We start from the raw sequence: 16,065 nt of genomic DNA, 5'->3' as shown, positions 1-16,065 counted from the left end.
CTCTCCTCACGCCACTGACCAAGAAGACGTGATGCACAATTAACAACGGAATAGAAAAGGTGGCAAGAAGGCTGGCTCAAGTCTAGCACTCAGCGGAGGAGGACTTCCAGCTACTGCCTGGGCCTGGTGAGCTCAGGTTTCTTTCCACCGCCAATCACACCAGATACTCCTGTGGTATCTTCTGCTTAGGCTTAGCCATTCTTTTATACAGGGAATTTTATAGGATTTATCGGAAAGCCGCTTTGAGGTGAAGAAGAATTATAACATGGAAAAGTCCAGAGAGTGTCCCAGTATCAAATAGTTTGAAATTCTAGTGTTTGTAAATGGTACTCACTTGGGATTGAAAGCAGCCAAGTCAGTGTGTGCAGCATCCATAAACAGAATACAAATCAGTTACAATGGAAACAAGATTAAATTTAAAAAGAAAGTGCCCCAAACAAGCTTTTGTGATGAAGAGTGACAATGAGTGACTGTGCCATAGTCCGACTTGGTTTTGCAGCAACACTGGGGAGATGGAACAATTAGCAAGCAAGTGGTCCGTGGACTGGGAAAGAAACCCTCCTCAGTTAGTGACCTCCTCCCCAGTCTCCTAAATGTCTAGAACTTTCCTTTTCATATTCTTCTAATCCAGTGGTCGGCAAACTCATTAGTCAACAGAGCGGCAAATCGTGGCTTGCGAGCCGCATGTGGCTCGCAAGCCGCAGTTTGCCGACCACTGTTCTAATCAAAACAACTTGTCCTGGTTCCAGTTCCTTTATTCTCTGATTGCACCCCTGGGCTCTGGTAGCATGACCCTCATTAGAGTTACTGTCCCCTTAGGTTTTCTTCCAAACACGGGGTTCAAGACTCTGCATTTGCTCTCTTGGGACAGTAGGTGCCCTTCAAAGCAAGATCACCCTCCTGCATTTGAGAAGAGACACAAGATGAGGGGAAGAGGGTGGGTGGGTGGGGGCCCAGGGCACCACTGGGGTTACTGCTCACCTGTGTCCGGAGCGACGCACTCACATTTATAGGTGGTGATGGAGTCAGGCTTAAAGTCCATGTTGATGGGGTAGTACTTGAAGGCACTGATCATCTTCTTGATGGCATCATAGATGAAGATGAAGCTGATGAGGGTGGAGAAGCCCTCCTCAGTGAAGCGGGTGATATACTTGATAATAAAGCTGGCGTCCGTGGCCACCAAGGCAAGGCACTGGATGGCTGAGTGCAGGCCAATCCAGAGGCGGAACTCCATGTAGTCCAGGCCATTGCCTCTGGAAGGCAGAGGAAAGTGGGGGGCCTCCAGCCCAAGGCTCTGGGCTGTGCTTGGCTCCCCAGACACCACCTGAATGATTCATCTGTCCCTCCTATGGCACAGATGCCCTCCTAGGAACTGCAAGAGGACTGGAGACAGGGACAATTGGGACAATTTCTGAGTGGGGTTGTCTGATCTTTGAGAATTCTGAAAAAGGATCTCATGGGGTGACAGGAAGGTGCCAAGACATCTCAGTTCTCACATTTTGGTAACAAACATGTGAATGGAAAAAAAAGGAATTTCAGACTGATGGCTGGGGCAGGCCTTAGAATAGCTTCATGGCTGCCCAGGTTAGAATGGAGCCTTCTGACCCTCAGCTCAACTTTTCATGCCCTGCACTGACTTCCAAGTCATCATTGCTCACAAGCAGAGTGCTGTGAATTCTCTCCTCTCGTCTTGCCTGGATGTCTCCCTGTCCGCTATGCTAATATACACTAAGGTGACTTAGAGGCAGGTAGCTAGGGGAAGTCAGAGGGACCACCTGGCAGTCCTCTCTGCACAGATAAAGACAGCTTTGGACCTGCTTGCCCTGCCTCCCCTTTGGGGTTTTCCCCCACCCCAGTCTCGGCAGACTGCCCGAGGAACACCTACTTGCTAAAGTCAAAGAGGAGCTTCTCGAAGATGAGGATGGGCCCTGTGCTGCTCAGGATGATGAGAGGCTGTCCCGAGAAGAGGCAGAACAAGAAGCCGGCCATGGCAGTGCCCAGGAAGCTCTCCATCACTCCCTGGGGGCACAAGGAATGTGAGGCTCCGTGGAGGCAGAAGGGGTCTTTTGGCACAAAACCGATCACACCTATCTCACCAGGGACCCAGGCCACAGTGCCCACCCTTTATTCTAGGCCCTCTACTTCCCAAGTTCTGCTCCCCATCTCCTACTCCACAATCCCCCACATCACTCTAATTCCATTGGGATAAAGGTCCTGTGTGACTTCCTTTTGGCACCCTAGGACCTAGGAAACAGGGATGCCAATGGTTCTACTTGTCCCCGTGCCCATTCTACTCCCAGAGGACAGCCCATTTATCCATCCAATCATTCAGTCATTCTACTAGGTGCTTTTGGAGGTTAGACCATTCATTCATTCAGAATTCATTAAGTGCCTTGTATGTATCAGGCATTGTGCTAACTATTGGGGACATATCAGTAAACAAGATCATGCATTTTTAGTCTAGTGGGAGATATAGACAAGTAACCAGGCAATTTCTATACAGCAGTTTCTCAACTTCAGTACTACTGACATTTCAAGCTTGATAATTCTTTGTGTGGGGGCTGTGCTGTGCATTGCAGGGTGTTTAGCAGCATCCCTGGCCTCTACCTACTAAATGCAAGTAGCACCCCTTCCCAGTTATGAGAACCCACACTATCTCTAGATATTACCCAATGTCTCCTGGGGGGTCAGAATCATCCCTTGTTGAGAACCACTGCTAAGGAGTGTAGAAGCTGGGATAAGGTGAGGGTGCCGGAGGAGCACACAGTAGAGGTAAAGGAGTGGTGAGGAAGGCCTCTCCAGAGGTAGATATGTGGAAGCTGATACCCACACACTGACCAGAGAGGAAGTGGAGTGATGAGAGTGTCCCGGGAAGAGGGAACACTATACAAAGGCTGGACCTGAAGAAAGCATGGCTTTGGGGAACTGAACGATGACAAAGGACTGATGGAAATCAATGCAGAATGAGTGTGGCGGACAGGGATCTGAGAAGGGAACACTGGGAGATGAGGTGTGAGAGCAGGTATGACCATGCTATGAGGGCCACTCGGGGAAGCTGGGTTTATGAGTCAGTACGTGAATAATGGGGTGAACCATGGTGTCACCGGCTGTGATGGTAGAACAGCAGGTCTGGAGGGAAGATAGTGGATGCCATGTAGACCCTGTGAGTTGGGGGATCCCATATGGATATGCCCAGAGGCAGCTGGATATTGGACCTGCAGCTCAGGAGAGTGAAGTGGGCTGGCGATAGGGGTTCATCTCAATTTATCTGGGAAAACGTGTCTTCACCCTGATGTTTTGAGCTTTCTAGTGGTTCTCTCTTGAGGGCCCCCTTCAGAGAAGACCCTTGTTTGGAGCTCCAGCTAATGTCTGCTGAGCGGGTGTTTTCCCCAGAGAGGCCTGTATTGTCGTGGAAACAGTTTACCATCATTCTAAAGATGTCTTAACTCCAAGTGAAGAACTTAAGGTTGGTGAGGAGAAGGCCACAATCAACAACTCGTTAATTGTGTTGGTAAGTTCATTCAAGCAGTGTGGAAAGTATCAAACAGAGCAGATGATTCTCCTTAAAAGTTTGATTTACACAGTCCTTAAATTTAGTCTTTAGTACCATGATTTAGCCTTAGATCTTTTAAGATCTTGTTACTCATCTTTTGAAGGGTAAAGAATTACTAAAAGTGATGGTCTGAGCCTGGATGGCAGACTTGGTTTGGAGATTATAGGACAAAGCTCCTTACTGCCACCCAGTGGCAGCGGATTTTACTGAGGTTTGCACTCATGTGCTGCACACACACCTGATAATTGTCAGTGGCATCCCCCAGAAGCCCTCCAAAGGTGATGGCATTGGTGATGCAGCCGAGGTAGATGAATAGGACGGCAGAGATGGACTGGATGTGGAAGCCGTCGTAGAAGTCACTGAGGAACCAGGGCAGCTTCCTCTTGACATCCAGGCACAGGCCACCGAAGCACCTGCTTAAGACAGGCCCAAGCGCTGCTTTCTCACCACAAACACCAGGGCAGGGGCAGGGCTACTAACAGGAGTCTGCAGCGTCCGGGGTGAGTCAGGGAACTTGACTAGGAGTGGATGGGGGCAAGGATCTTTCCACCAGGACGTTTACAACCAGGGAAGAAGTCTCCTAGGACTGAAAGTTTGTGGTCGGCGCCATCTCCACTGAGAAGCGTGGTCATAAACAGCTTGGATGGGAGAGGGAAGGCCTGATGGGAATATGCCCTGGGGTAGACCTAACATTCCATGGGGAATGGAAACCCGGGGGTCCACAGACAGCCGTCCTCCTCACGTCCCTGATCATCCGCAGGGCACCTGTGCTTGGTAAACACAGCTGTGGCCGAATCTGAGGTAGAGACAGCCCTGATCATAACACCGGTTCATTATGTTCTCCCAAATGTTAACCTCTGGTACCTGTGAATGTGACCTCATTTGGAAACAGGGCCTTTGCAGATGCAGTGAAGCTAGGATGAGGTCAGTGGGGTGGGCCCAAATTCAATATGACTGGCATCCTCATAAGAAGAGGAAAATGCCATGTGAAGACGGCAGAGGGAGAACGCCATGTGACAATGGAGGCAGAGGTGGGCGCGACGCAGCTGCTGCCGGGGAACACGAGGACTGGCAGCACCACCAGAAGCTAAGGAGACGCAAGGAAGCACTTCCCCAGGGTCTCAGAGGGAGCACAGCCCTGCTGGCCTTCCGACTGGGAACTTCTAGCCTCCAGAACTGCGAGAGAATAAAGTTCTGTGGTTTAAGCCACCTCGTCTGTGACGCTTGTGGCAGCCCTAGAAAACTAATAGAGGAAAAAGGGGTGTCTAAAGAAAAGTTTGGGTTCCTCCATTCCTGTGCTGGGTCCCGCCTGTCCTCTCCTGTGGGAGCCCTTTTGCTGGGTGCAGGAGGGCCTTTGAGGGTATGAGGAAGAAAAGAGTGCAATGGCCAGACCCCGGGCCAGACCTCCTGGTGCGGAGTGGGTGCTGCAGGGAGAGGGGGAAGGTTCCTACAGGGAGGGTGGGAAGGAGACACATTGAAGGATGCCAGGCCTGGGCTGGGCACCTTCCTGTCCAGATAAGCTCTTCCCCGATTTCGTGCTTGGCCGGCATCTCTCTGTCATCCGCGCTGCTCCCTCCGCCGACCCCACCACCGCCACTGCCACCTCCAGGGCCTCCTCCTGCAGCCGCACCGCCTCCCGCCACAGAGCCGTTCATCTGGCCTAGCTCGGCCAGGGAGAACACGGATTTCCTGGAAGAAGAAGGGGGACATGGGACAGTGTGGCTCTCAATCCTGGGAAGAGCTCAACACCCCCCAGGACTGTCCCCAGAATACCTCTTATGTCTCCAACAAAAATTATAAAATATCTTAAAATACAGAGAAAAATGTGGAAAATGATGGAACAATACCCACACACAGGTCACCCAGAGTTTATAGATGTTTAAATTCAGCATTTTTGCTTCTGATTTTTTTTTAGAGATAAATAAAATGAAACTGGGGAGAAAAGGTATAAACCCCAATATGCTTTTAAATCCAAAAAGAGAAAAGAAAGGGCCAGATTTGAAGTTTCGTTTGTGCCACTCCCTGCCCTCGCCACCCCTCCATTCACATACTCACCTCTTGTCTGCAGAGGGCACCTTCTTGGGGGGTTCGATTCGGATATTTGGGTCCCATTCTCCAGGGGGAAGGACGATGACCTCATCCAGAAACTCGTCGATGCCAGCGATCAGATCTTCCCGATTGCGGGCTTTATAGGCCACGTCGCTGAAGAGCTGGCCGTGAGGAGGAGGAGAACGGTCAGCTCTCTGCCCACTGTCTCCGTGTTACCACCTCACGGGAGCACGCCGGGAGAAAATCGCTTTGATCCGTTGCTCCTGCTGCCAATTTGCTCTCAGATTTTGAAATGAGAACAACAACCCGGTGGTGATATAAGGCCACTGGAAACAGCAGCCTCGAGGGCAGCTGGTCCCTCTTGGATATGAAGGCCAGGTCTCCACATTCCAGCTGTCGGACTTTTGTTGAGTGGCAACCTTTCTGCTTTCAGTTTTGCACAGAGCACGCTCGTTAGAAAACCTGTTGCAGAGCCCGCACGAGAAGCTCAGCTATTTGAAATCTGTTTGTAACTTCCTAGCCTTCATCCTTGGGGGGTCGGTTGCCTCATTCCACCGTGTCTCCAGAGTGTTCGTGCTGACACAGATCTGATGGGATCCTGCCTGTGGTTAAAGTCCTCTAGGCCCCCCATCACTTCTGGAAGAGTATGCACTCTCCACTCCGCCCACAGGCTCAGTGTGGTCTCTGACTCGCCTCTCTGTGACACCTCCTGCTCTCAAAGCTCTAACACTGAGCCTACATTGAACCACTTCCATCCAGCTTCTCTGTCTCCCAACCTTGGCCCCCGTTCCCTTTGTCTGGAATGCCTGTCTCCCAGGCTCATAGTGGGTCTACCTACCACCTCCTGCTCATCGTAGCTTTAAAGCCCCTCATGTGTGAAGCCTGCCAGGACTCCTGGATTATAGGTCTGTCTCCCCACCCAGTTGACACTCCTAAAGGGCATCAACTATTATGAGGATGACTATTCCCTCATCCTCATAATCCTCAGCACCTACACAGAGCCTGGCACACAGTAGGTACTCAATGTGCCTATTGGCTAAATGAATGAGTGAAGGCTCAGTGCTTGATTCAGAAGCCATGACATTGGGAATACATTTCTCGTTCCCACTTACATCATCTACCATGAGGGTGGCAATTGCTCGGCCAATTTCATTGTAGGACTTCGCTCTCCCAGAAGGTCCCAGCAGTATGAACAGAAATCTGCAAGGAGATGAAGGAGGAGGAAGAAGAAAGTGAGAATGAAAAACAGAAGCAGGTGAAGAGAAGGGTTCTCTGGCTCCAAACAGTATCCATTCTTAACTTTTTAACTGGCTGTAAACTTGTCTATTCCTTCTTAAAAAATATTTATTTTATTTTATTGATTTTCAGAGAGAGGAAAGGAGAGGGAGAGAAACATTGGTGAGAATCATTGATCAGCTGCCTCTTGCACGCCCCCTACTGGGGATTGAGCCCACAACCTGGGCATGTGCCCTGACCAGGAATTGAACCATAACCTCCTGGTTCATAGGTTGATGCTCAACCACTGAGCCACACCAGCTGGGCCCCTTCCCTCTTTTGACGCCTATGTTTGCTTTGGAGAGACATTTCCTCTTCACTCCCACAGCTCTCCCTCGAGCATCCTCACTGTGTTCTGGTATCCCAGAGCCACCAACAGCATCTCTCCCAGCTATTGGCTCCTGCTTTCGAGTGATTGCTTTAAATAAACGCTCTAAAACTCTTCCCAAGTCAAATACTTCCCTCCACAGCCAATTCCCTATTCCCCATCTCTGTTTTAGGGTTGTCTTCACCAGTACTTAATGCTGACTGAATGGACAGCTAGTCACCTGAAGGCAGTCGTGGGGGGCAGATTTCAATGGCCCTCACCTGGTGGGGACCGGCACCTCGGTCACCCCTCCCAGCATGGCTGACTGGATGAGACGCACGAAGGCGATGAAAGGCTGGTCCAGGAAGTCCACCTCCCCCACGAGCACGTTGGAGGCTTCTGAGTCCTTGGGGATCTTCTTCATGAATTTGTTTTTCCGCTGGTCAAGGAGGGAGAACGAGGAGCCCATGGTTACTCACCTGCAGGGGTTCCAGCTCTCATTCCCTCACCCACCTTCAGATGGCTGTGGAGCCCTAACTTGGAAAAGTTCCCCCAGCCTGTCTCAAGAGACCGAGAGAAATAACCACTCTCCTCGATTCTGCAGGTGAGGAGACTCAACCCCAGGGACCAACTAAGCCTGTGTAGACAGGGAGGAGCAGGCAACGACTTGATCCCATTCCTTGATGAGTAAAAACTTTGCTCAACTGAAGTGTGAGCTGAGGGATTGCTGGGTGTCCGGTCTCATCCCGCAGCCCCTGCAGCTCAAGCAGAGAGACTCTCGGCCCTTGCACTGCAGCTCCTCCCCCCCCCCCCCCCCCCCCCCGCCTTCACCTTGGGTGGCCACGGAAGGGATGGGCCCCCTTCTGATGGCCAGGCGGATGCACTGTGTTTTCCCTTTGCCACCGCTTCCTGGCTCACAGGAACCCCTGGACCACACCTCCAAGTCTGTGGGAGACTTCTGGGCCCCCAAGTCACCCCAAGGGGACCTCCCAGGAAACTCATAGCTTCTGAGACTTTACAACTGAGACTTTCCAGGTGCCCTCTTGCCAGTCCCTCTGGCTAGTGTCTGTGCAGAGCAGGAGGTCAAACAGAGCAAGGGGCTGATGGGAGAGGTGCTGGAGACAAGTCCTCTTCCCAAACGTATCCCCCCTGCCTGCGTTTATGACGCCATTCCTTCTGAGCCCTCTTTTATGATGAAAATGCCCAGGGAGGGTCACATACAAGCTCACATCTTCAGATGCTCTCATTTTTCAGATTGCTTTCCCTCTGGGAAGCAAGGGGATAGGCCAGGGACAGAGATAGCTTTGTAGAGAGATGGTGGAGAGGGAGCATCTGGGAGGGCAGGGCTGGTGGAAGTCCACAGTGGCCATCAAAGGAAGAAAGGGCCCAGAAGTTAGAGGTGAGCACTTCAGAGAGATCCTACAGACCCCACAAGCTTGCCACCCATTTCTCCTAGGTCTCTCCTGTGGGCACAGAAATGTCCATTTCCCATAAGCTCAATGTCCCCGATTCACACTCATGGTGGGTGTGATGCACACTGGGCTGGGTGGCCTACCAGCATGAGAAAGGGCATGTGAGCCAGGGCTGCACCATTGTAATCTTTTACATCCAACCCCAAACTAAAACTCTCTACAGCCACCCAAGCAACAGCCCCAAGGACCCTAACGAAGTGAGAACAAGCGAGGCCAGGAGTTAGCAGGAAGGCCAGAGTCCTCACAACTCAAAAAGTCCCTTTGTCCCAGCCAGTCAGCTGATTGATTCATAAGCAGCATTCTTCAGGATGGAGGGCTTGGTGTGCCAGGGCAGCTGCAGCCCCCTGCCCACTCTGTGCCCACAAGCATCAGGCAGGGAGCAGGTCCAGGGGACAGGAGGAGCGGAGGGGTGCAGGAGTGCCCTGGAGAAGGAGTCTTTGAAAGCAACAAGGCTTGGGGACAGCCCAACAGCACACTCATAATCCAGGGGAGGGGAGGAGCTGAAACGGGGCCATGGTCCTCCCTGGCAGGTGGTGACAGGTTTGGTAGAGAGGCCGGCTGGGGTGGTGACATCCCAGAAATGGGCCATGCTGCTGTTCTGGCCCCCTGGCTTGGCCATGGCTTTGCTGACCCTACTTGCTGAACCCATAGGGAGTCTGGTCCAGCTCTGTCGAGTGACCACACACAACTATTGTGTCAGAATCCACCCTCTGTTTCACCGGGAACCCACGGACAGGTGTGGAAAGAAAGAGCCTGCAGAGCAAACGCCTCTGGGTTTGAACCTAAAGAGCGCCCACTGGTGGACAAACCACTGTTCCCACAACAAGCCTTTGCTGCTGCAAATAGTACGGAGAAGCACTACCAGCTGATCAGTCAGGAGAGCTGGATGTGGGACGTGGCTCCAGTCCCTAAATCAAGGCAGCATTGCCTGGGGAAAGTGACAGCTGCTATTCTTATTACCACTGAGACATTTATTAAAATTGACTAGGCAATACTTCCTTATCTTGGCCCCGCTGTCTGTGTGCTAAAGTGGGGATCTTCTCTAAATAATATCCCAGAATACTCAGTGCTAAGTCACTTCCAAATCAAGGGCTCTCGGCAGACTGTCTGTGTCAAATCATGGTTCTGCTGCATGGATTTGGGCACGTTATTTAACTGCTTTAAGGTTCAATGCTCTCCCCAGTAGATTGGAGATGATATTTAGTACCTTCACGATGCATGGTGTGGTGCGTGCAGTGTGTGGGTTTTAAAGTGTTGGTTGATGCTGTTATTATTGTTATTTTATTATTTGGCCACCAAACGGTCCTCGTGAAACTGATGTGAGGGGCTGCTTTTGTTTTGCCGGCTACCAAACTTGGGGTGCCCTGAAGGCCAGGCCTTCGCCCAAGCTCCTGAGAAGTCTTCACCAAATTTCAGGTCTCTTTCATCACCTTTCTTCCTACTCCTTTCTTCCTACTTCCTACAAGCAAGGGGACAACGAGACTCTGCCCTTGAGGTGTGCAGGGATTGGAATTGAGGGGGTTCCTCTGGGCTTCCCCAAGGGGCAGAGCCACAGGGTTCCCGGGCTGTGGGCCTTAGAACATGGACTCAATCTGTTGTAGGAAATCTCATCTAGAGATGTCAGTCAGGCTGGTGGGAGACAGGGACTGCCTTTATCCTGGCCCAGCCAAGGAGAAGACACGCTGTTGGGCGGTCCAAACAATTCGCTACCACTGCTGTCCCCACAGGGAGGCCCCACTGCAAGTCTGTACCAGCCCATACCCCACTCCATCTTTAGAGGTACTTGTGTGCCATACAGCAGGTGAAACTGTGTGATTTCCAACAAATCCCAAGCTCAAAGGCATGCTTCTCTGCCCCTCACCCCTCCCAGGGTCAGGCACAGAGCCAGTACTTGGGGCTCAGTCAACACCCAAGCGATGGAGTGGGCAGAATCACCAGGCAGCCCAGAGCACGCCGCCCCCGCCCCCCCGCCATGTCCTTCCTGGAGACTCCCGTGGAGCCCTGCCCATAGGGCAGGGGTGGGCAAACTTTTTGACTCGAGGGCCACAATGGGTTCTTAAACTGGACCGGAGGGCCGGAACAAAAGCATGGATGGAGTGTTTGTGTGAACTAATATAAATTCAAAGTAAAGGAGCGGAGGGGAGAGCAAGAGAACCGGATAGAACAGCCGGATCCGGCCCGCAGGCCGTAGTTTGCCCACGGCTGCCATAGGGGCTCCCTGCCCGTGGAACCAAAGGCTTCTTCCTGCCCTGGCCCCTCACGGCAGCCCAGTGCAAGGGCTTTACTACCTGGTCTGGGTTTTGGGTACGAGGAATATCATTCATGCTTCTGCTCTGGACGTGACCTAGGAGAGAAGGAAAAGAAGGCCCATCAGGGGAAGCCAGGCTCTCACAGGTCCTTTCCCTACACATGCTTTCCGTCTTCATAAGCAAAGGAAGAGCCTCTCTCCCCTAATCCTGAAGCCCCCTTGAGCTGGCCTCCACTCTCTTTTCTTCCCTCCAATGGCAGCTCTCTCTCTTTTTAAATTTTAATTTATTAATATGGATTTGTTGTTCACTTATTTATGCATTCAGCAGTTGATTCTTGCATGTGCCCTGACCGGGGACGAGCCCAAAACCTTGGCCTATTGGGACGACGCTCTAACCAAATGAGCTGCACAGCCAGGGCTGGCGGCTCTCATAAAAGAGTTGCCAGACCCCAGGTTCTACTTCTCCCTTCTCACTACTCAGTCTGCTGTATTCTTGTCTCTACCCTCACCCCCTTTTCCTGGGCAGAGGCAGAGATGTCTGTTCTGTGCCAGACCCTGGGGGTGGGGAGGTGTCGCTAAGCTTGGACTTTGTTGGAGAGAGAAGACGAGTTTCACCTCCATCCTCCATGACCCATGTGAGTCTTTTTCTTTTTATATATATTTTTATTGATTTCAGAGAGAGAGAGAGAGAGAGAGAGAGAGAGAGAGAGAGAGAAACATCAATGACGAGAGAGAATCCTTGATCGGCTATCTCCTGCATGGCCCCCCCCCCCCCACACTGGGGATTGAGCTTGCAACCCAGGCATGTGCCCTTGACCAGAATCAAACCTGGGACCCTTTAGTCCACAGGCCGATGCTCTACCCACTGAGCAAACCCAGCTAGGGCCCATGTGAGTCTTTAAAAATGGCTAGGGATTTGGGCTGGCAGAGGGAGGGAAGGTGGGTTTCCCATGGGAAGAACAGTGGTGGTGAATTATTTGAATAGCTCAATAGTTCCCCTCTTTGGTTAAGGCAGGAGAAGCTCAGCCAGATCCAGGGGACACTCTCAGACCTGTTACTTCTTGGCTTTCTGCGGCCTAGGGACTGCCTTTCTGGTGTCCCCTCACTTCCAGAAGATGCTCCCTTGGCTCCCCTCCTCTTCCATCCAGATCCTCTCCTGCTGGCCTCCCCCGAGGGCCTTGTTTTGCCCTCGTCCCCTCCAGAGACGTCAAGCCCTCCACCCTTGCTCAATCATACCACTCCTGTCGCTGTCACGCCCACATTTGGGCTAAGGAAGCCCAGGTGGGGTCTCCAGTCCAGATCTCTCTCAAGTAAAAATCTGATCATGGTCTGCCCTGCTTAAAGCTTCTCTGAGGTCCCCATCAGAATAAAGGCTGGGCCTTTCTGCAGGGCACAGAGGCCCCTTCAATGGGACCCTCTTTCCCAAAGGCCTTACACTCCTCACTAGCGAACCACTATATCCAGACCTGAATACACAGCACCCTCCACAGCACCTTCCCGCACCTGCTGTTTGTCTCCTTTGCTTAGAACACCCTTCTCCTTCCTGGAAAACTCCTTCCTATTTATTCTCCAAGACTCGGGAATAGCCCCTCCTCACTGAGCTTTCCCGGGCGCCACCTGCACACATGCTGTCATCGCTTATTCATGCCTTTGGTTGGGGTCCCCACCCTGCAGCACAGCGCAGGGGAGACCTTATACACAGCGAATAACTGAAGACCTTCGCTGCCTGCTCACTGCTGCCCCCTGGCGCCCCTACGTGCAATAACCAAGTACAGGGGGAACTAAGAGGACCCAGGGTCACTAGGAATAGCGAAAAAAGCCTGTGACAAACTGCAGCTGAGGCCTCGGACAAGGGCCACAGCTCCTCCCGAAACACCCCTCAGGCCTGGTAGGGGCACAGCCCTAGGCTGTGTTTGCTCACATCTTGGCATTTTAGTGAAAGTCTTTTTTTTTTTTTTAATATATTTTATTGATTTTTTACAGAGCGGAAGGGAAAGGGATAGAGAGTTAGAAACATCGATGAGAGAGAAACATCGATCAGCTGCCTCCTGCACACTCCCCACTGGGGATGTGCCCGCAACCAAGGTACATGCCCTTGACCAGAATCGAACCTGGGACCCTTCAGTCCGCAGGCCGACACTCTATCCACTGAGCCAAACCAGCTAGGGCTTTAGTGAAAGTCTTTAAAGGAAAATAGGATTGCTATTTTCACACTGCCTTTTCTTTCCATTTTCCAAGTCCCCTCTTTTCTTTGCCTCGTAGCTCACCCGACCTGTTCATCTCTGATGAATTGTCTGAAAAAGCCCGTGTGCAACCAGGCACCTCCCCAGCACTCAGGGGCTGTGACTGCCAGCGATTGTCCTGGTGGCTCGAGACTGTCACCCAGTGATGGGAGCACTCTCTGTCCTGGAAGAGGGGGTGGGGGGCGGGAGAGGAGGGGAAGATACCTCCATGTTTTTTATTCTGTTTCCTAGGAAGGCTTTTTGCCAAAAACAGGGCTAATGATCAATTTGATGAAAACCAAGGTATAAAGTAAGTTACAAATGCCTTGCACATAGGATTGGGTAGTGATTATGTCAGGACTTGATTTAGAGCTGCATTTTTTCAGAATAATCATATAGAAAATTATGGTACTAGCCCTAGCCAGGTTGGCTCAGTGGATAGAGCATCAGCCTGCGGACCAAAGGGTCCCAAGTTCGATTCTGGTCAGGGTTCATGCAGGAGGCAACCAATCGACATGTTTCTCTCATATCGATGTTTCTCTCTGTCTTTCCCTCTCTCTTCCACTCTCCCTAAAAACCAATGGGAAAATATCCTCGGGTGAGGAAAATAAAAATGTATGGTAGTAAATTAGGCTCTGAGAGTAGACCAGCTTTCGGGTGAAAGTAAGAATTTTCCTGGCTCCTGTCCTGAGAATTCTAGACAGGTCCCGGGCTTTGTCTCCTCCGCCTTTGAAAGACTATGAAAGCCAACCTTCCACAGCTGCCACAGCTGCCACAGCCGTCACGAAGAAGCTGTGGCTCAGTGGCCGGGAACTCACACAGATGGCCGTAGCTTATGCTTGGCTGCATCCTCAGGTCCTCAGTGGAGCGGTGTAGGCTGGGGCCGGCTGAGGGGCTCCGGGCTAGGCTTCGACCTGCGAGAAGGAGCAGAGGGGGTTTGCCTTGGCAGCCGGGGTTTGCCTCCTCCATCAATGTGGTACTAAGTGTATTGTCATTTCTCCTAAATAAAGCTGGGCTACAAGACCTGTCTTTTCTCCTTCCAGAAAAGAGGGTGTTTTTGGTAGTTCTGTTTTTTGTTCTTGTTTTGGGGGCTTTTTTTTTTTTTTGAAGCAAGTTAACAGTCTGAACAAGATTAAATATTTGTACTGTTGAAAGTGAGAGAGATGGCCACGTGCTCAAATAGGCACAGGTGTTGTAGATGGCCTGGCTTTATCCCGGATTGCACCTCTGGCTTGGCTGTGTGACCTTAGGCAAGTAACTTAACCTCTCTGTGCCCCAGGCTTCTCATTTGTCAGATGGGGATGATGAGAACAGTACCTAGTCACGGGTTATCACGAGGATGAAGTGAGTCACGCTTCAGTGCTGGAACATGGTAGGTACCGCGTGTGTGCCTGCAGTTATTATGATACGCTAAACACTCCCCCATTTCAGACAGTTCACCTAAAGAAATTCCTCAAGGCTCATTAGTTAGCCACTTGGTTCTGATGACTGCATTTCTCTGACAGGTCCGGCAAGGCTAGTAGTGTCTGGGCATCTCAACTCTGGGTGGCAAGTCTGAGATGTGTGAATGGGACAAGTCACTCTCCCCAATGCTCCGACCCCTCCCCCTGCTCCCCCCACTCTGCTAATCAGAATGACCCAGCTGCCAGGTTTACCAGGCCTGGTACCCTGAGATGGCCCAGCCCCTTCCACCATCTCAATGTGCTTCACTTTCTCTCGGGGCTCTTGGCTCTTCTTGGGGGGCTCAGTGGGGGAAACTTTAAGCCCTTACCACAAACACACCATCTCTATAGCATTTTACAACCCTGACTGCACATGAGAGCTTTCTAAATTCCCTGTTTCCAGGCCACACCCCAGACCAACTGAATACAACTCTCCAGGGTGGGACCTAGGCATTAGGACACATATCATGCCCCCCCACCCTCTCCACCCTCACCCACCCCCACCCCCGGGATCACAACGCACAGCCCAGGCTGAGAATCAACTCTCTTCCTAGAAATGGTTCAGGGCTGGGGGTGGGGACAAACCGGGGTCCCCGCAGGCCTGCTAGAGAAGGAGGCTAAGGAACCCCCAGAATGTCTCCAGCTTTGTGAAGTGCAGGAAGCTTCCAAGGTGCCCAGACTCTCACTGACCGGGGCTGGGCCGGCACCAGCCCCCTCCCCCGGTGCCCAGGGCCCCCAGCATGGCCCGACTCACCGGTGGGGGAGGAGACGGACTTTCCGATGTCCACCAGGGAGCGGTGGATGGGCTTCTTGGTTTGGTGCCGGTGTTTCCTCAGGAGGACGTAGCTGACCCTCTCCCGGAGCTCCGGTCGCAGGAGGCCATCCTCGATTTGCTTCTCAATGACGTCATCTAAGGGGAACAAACATGCCTCGTCCGTCCAGAGCCAGACAGAACGAGCTGGGTTGTGGGGTCTTCCATTTCATCTGTCATTTGTGGGATTAAAAGTGAGCTAAAGGAGGCAGGATGTGGACATAGTCCCCGCTCTACCCACAAACTGCTGAAACTCGGGCACATCATGAACCCTCAGCCTCCCCATACCCAAAGGACGTGCCCGCCTCCGTGGGTGTGCATGTGCGCGCACGCGTGAGGGTGAATGTGTATGTGAGTAGAATTCTCTGCTCTATCAATTCTATTGTCAAAAGTAAGTGAAATCAGCCCTGGCCGGTGGGGCTCTGTTGGCTGGTGTCATCCTGTGCGCGGTGCACTGAAAGGTTGCGGGTTGGATTCCCAGCCAGGGCACCGGCCGGGTTGTGGGCGGATCCCTGGTAGGGGGCCTGCAGGAGGCAGAGCACTGATGTTTCTCGCTCTCCCTCTCTCTCTCTTCCTTTCTCTCTCTCAGAAATCAATTTTAGAATATGTATTTTTAAAGTAAATGTAATCATACATATGGAAATACCCTTAAAAGCACAAAAGTACCATGTTAAATGATTTCAGTC

The 16,065-nt window shown here is 51.8% G+C and overlaps 1 protein-coding gene across 3 annotated transcripts in view; it reads right to left on the bottom strand.

Moving 5' to 3' along the window:
- SLC4A5 (solute carrier family 4 member 5) overlaps window positions 1-16,065 on the bottom strand; it is a gene marked incomplete at its 5' end in the record, with an annotated part of 69,709 nt that overhangs the window by 21,054 nt on the left and 32,590 nt on the right. For all 3 annotated transcript variants that reach the window (XM_080683467.1, XM_080683468.1, XM_080683469.1), the window contains 10 exons: window positions 982-1,253; window positions 1,886-2,019; window positions 3,792-3,966; window positions 5,057-5,242; window positions 5,609-5,763; window positions 6,715-6,802; window positions 7,466-7,623; window positions 10,945-11,000; window positions 13,945-14,040; window positions 15,323-15,478. In XM_080683467.1, the coding sequence (XP_080539593.1) occupies window positions 982-1,253; window positions 1,886-2,019; window positions 3,792-3,966; window positions 5,057-5,242; window positions 5,609-5,763; window positions 6,715-6,802; window positions 7,466-7,623; window positions 10,945-11,000; window positions 13,945-14,040; window positions 15,323-15,478 (1,476 nt within the window). The remainder of the gene's footprint in view (window positions 1-981; window positions 1,254-1,885; window positions 2,020-3,791; window positions 3,967-5,056; window positions 5,243-5,608; window positions 5,764-6,714; window positions 6,803-7,465; window positions 7,624-10,944; window positions 11,001-13,944; window positions 14,041-15,322; window positions 15,479-16,065) is intronic.

The sequence above is a fragment of the Plecotus auritus genome (genome assembly GCF_963455305.1).
Source record: "Plecotus auritus genome assembly, chromosome: 8".
Classification (NCBI taxonomy): domain Eukaryota; kingdom Metazoa; phylum Chordata; class Mammalia; order Chiroptera; family Vespertilionidae; genus Plecotus; species Plecotus auritus.
Note: the sequence above shows the minus strand (reverse complement) of the source record. Positions and strands in the feature narration are given on the sequence as shown.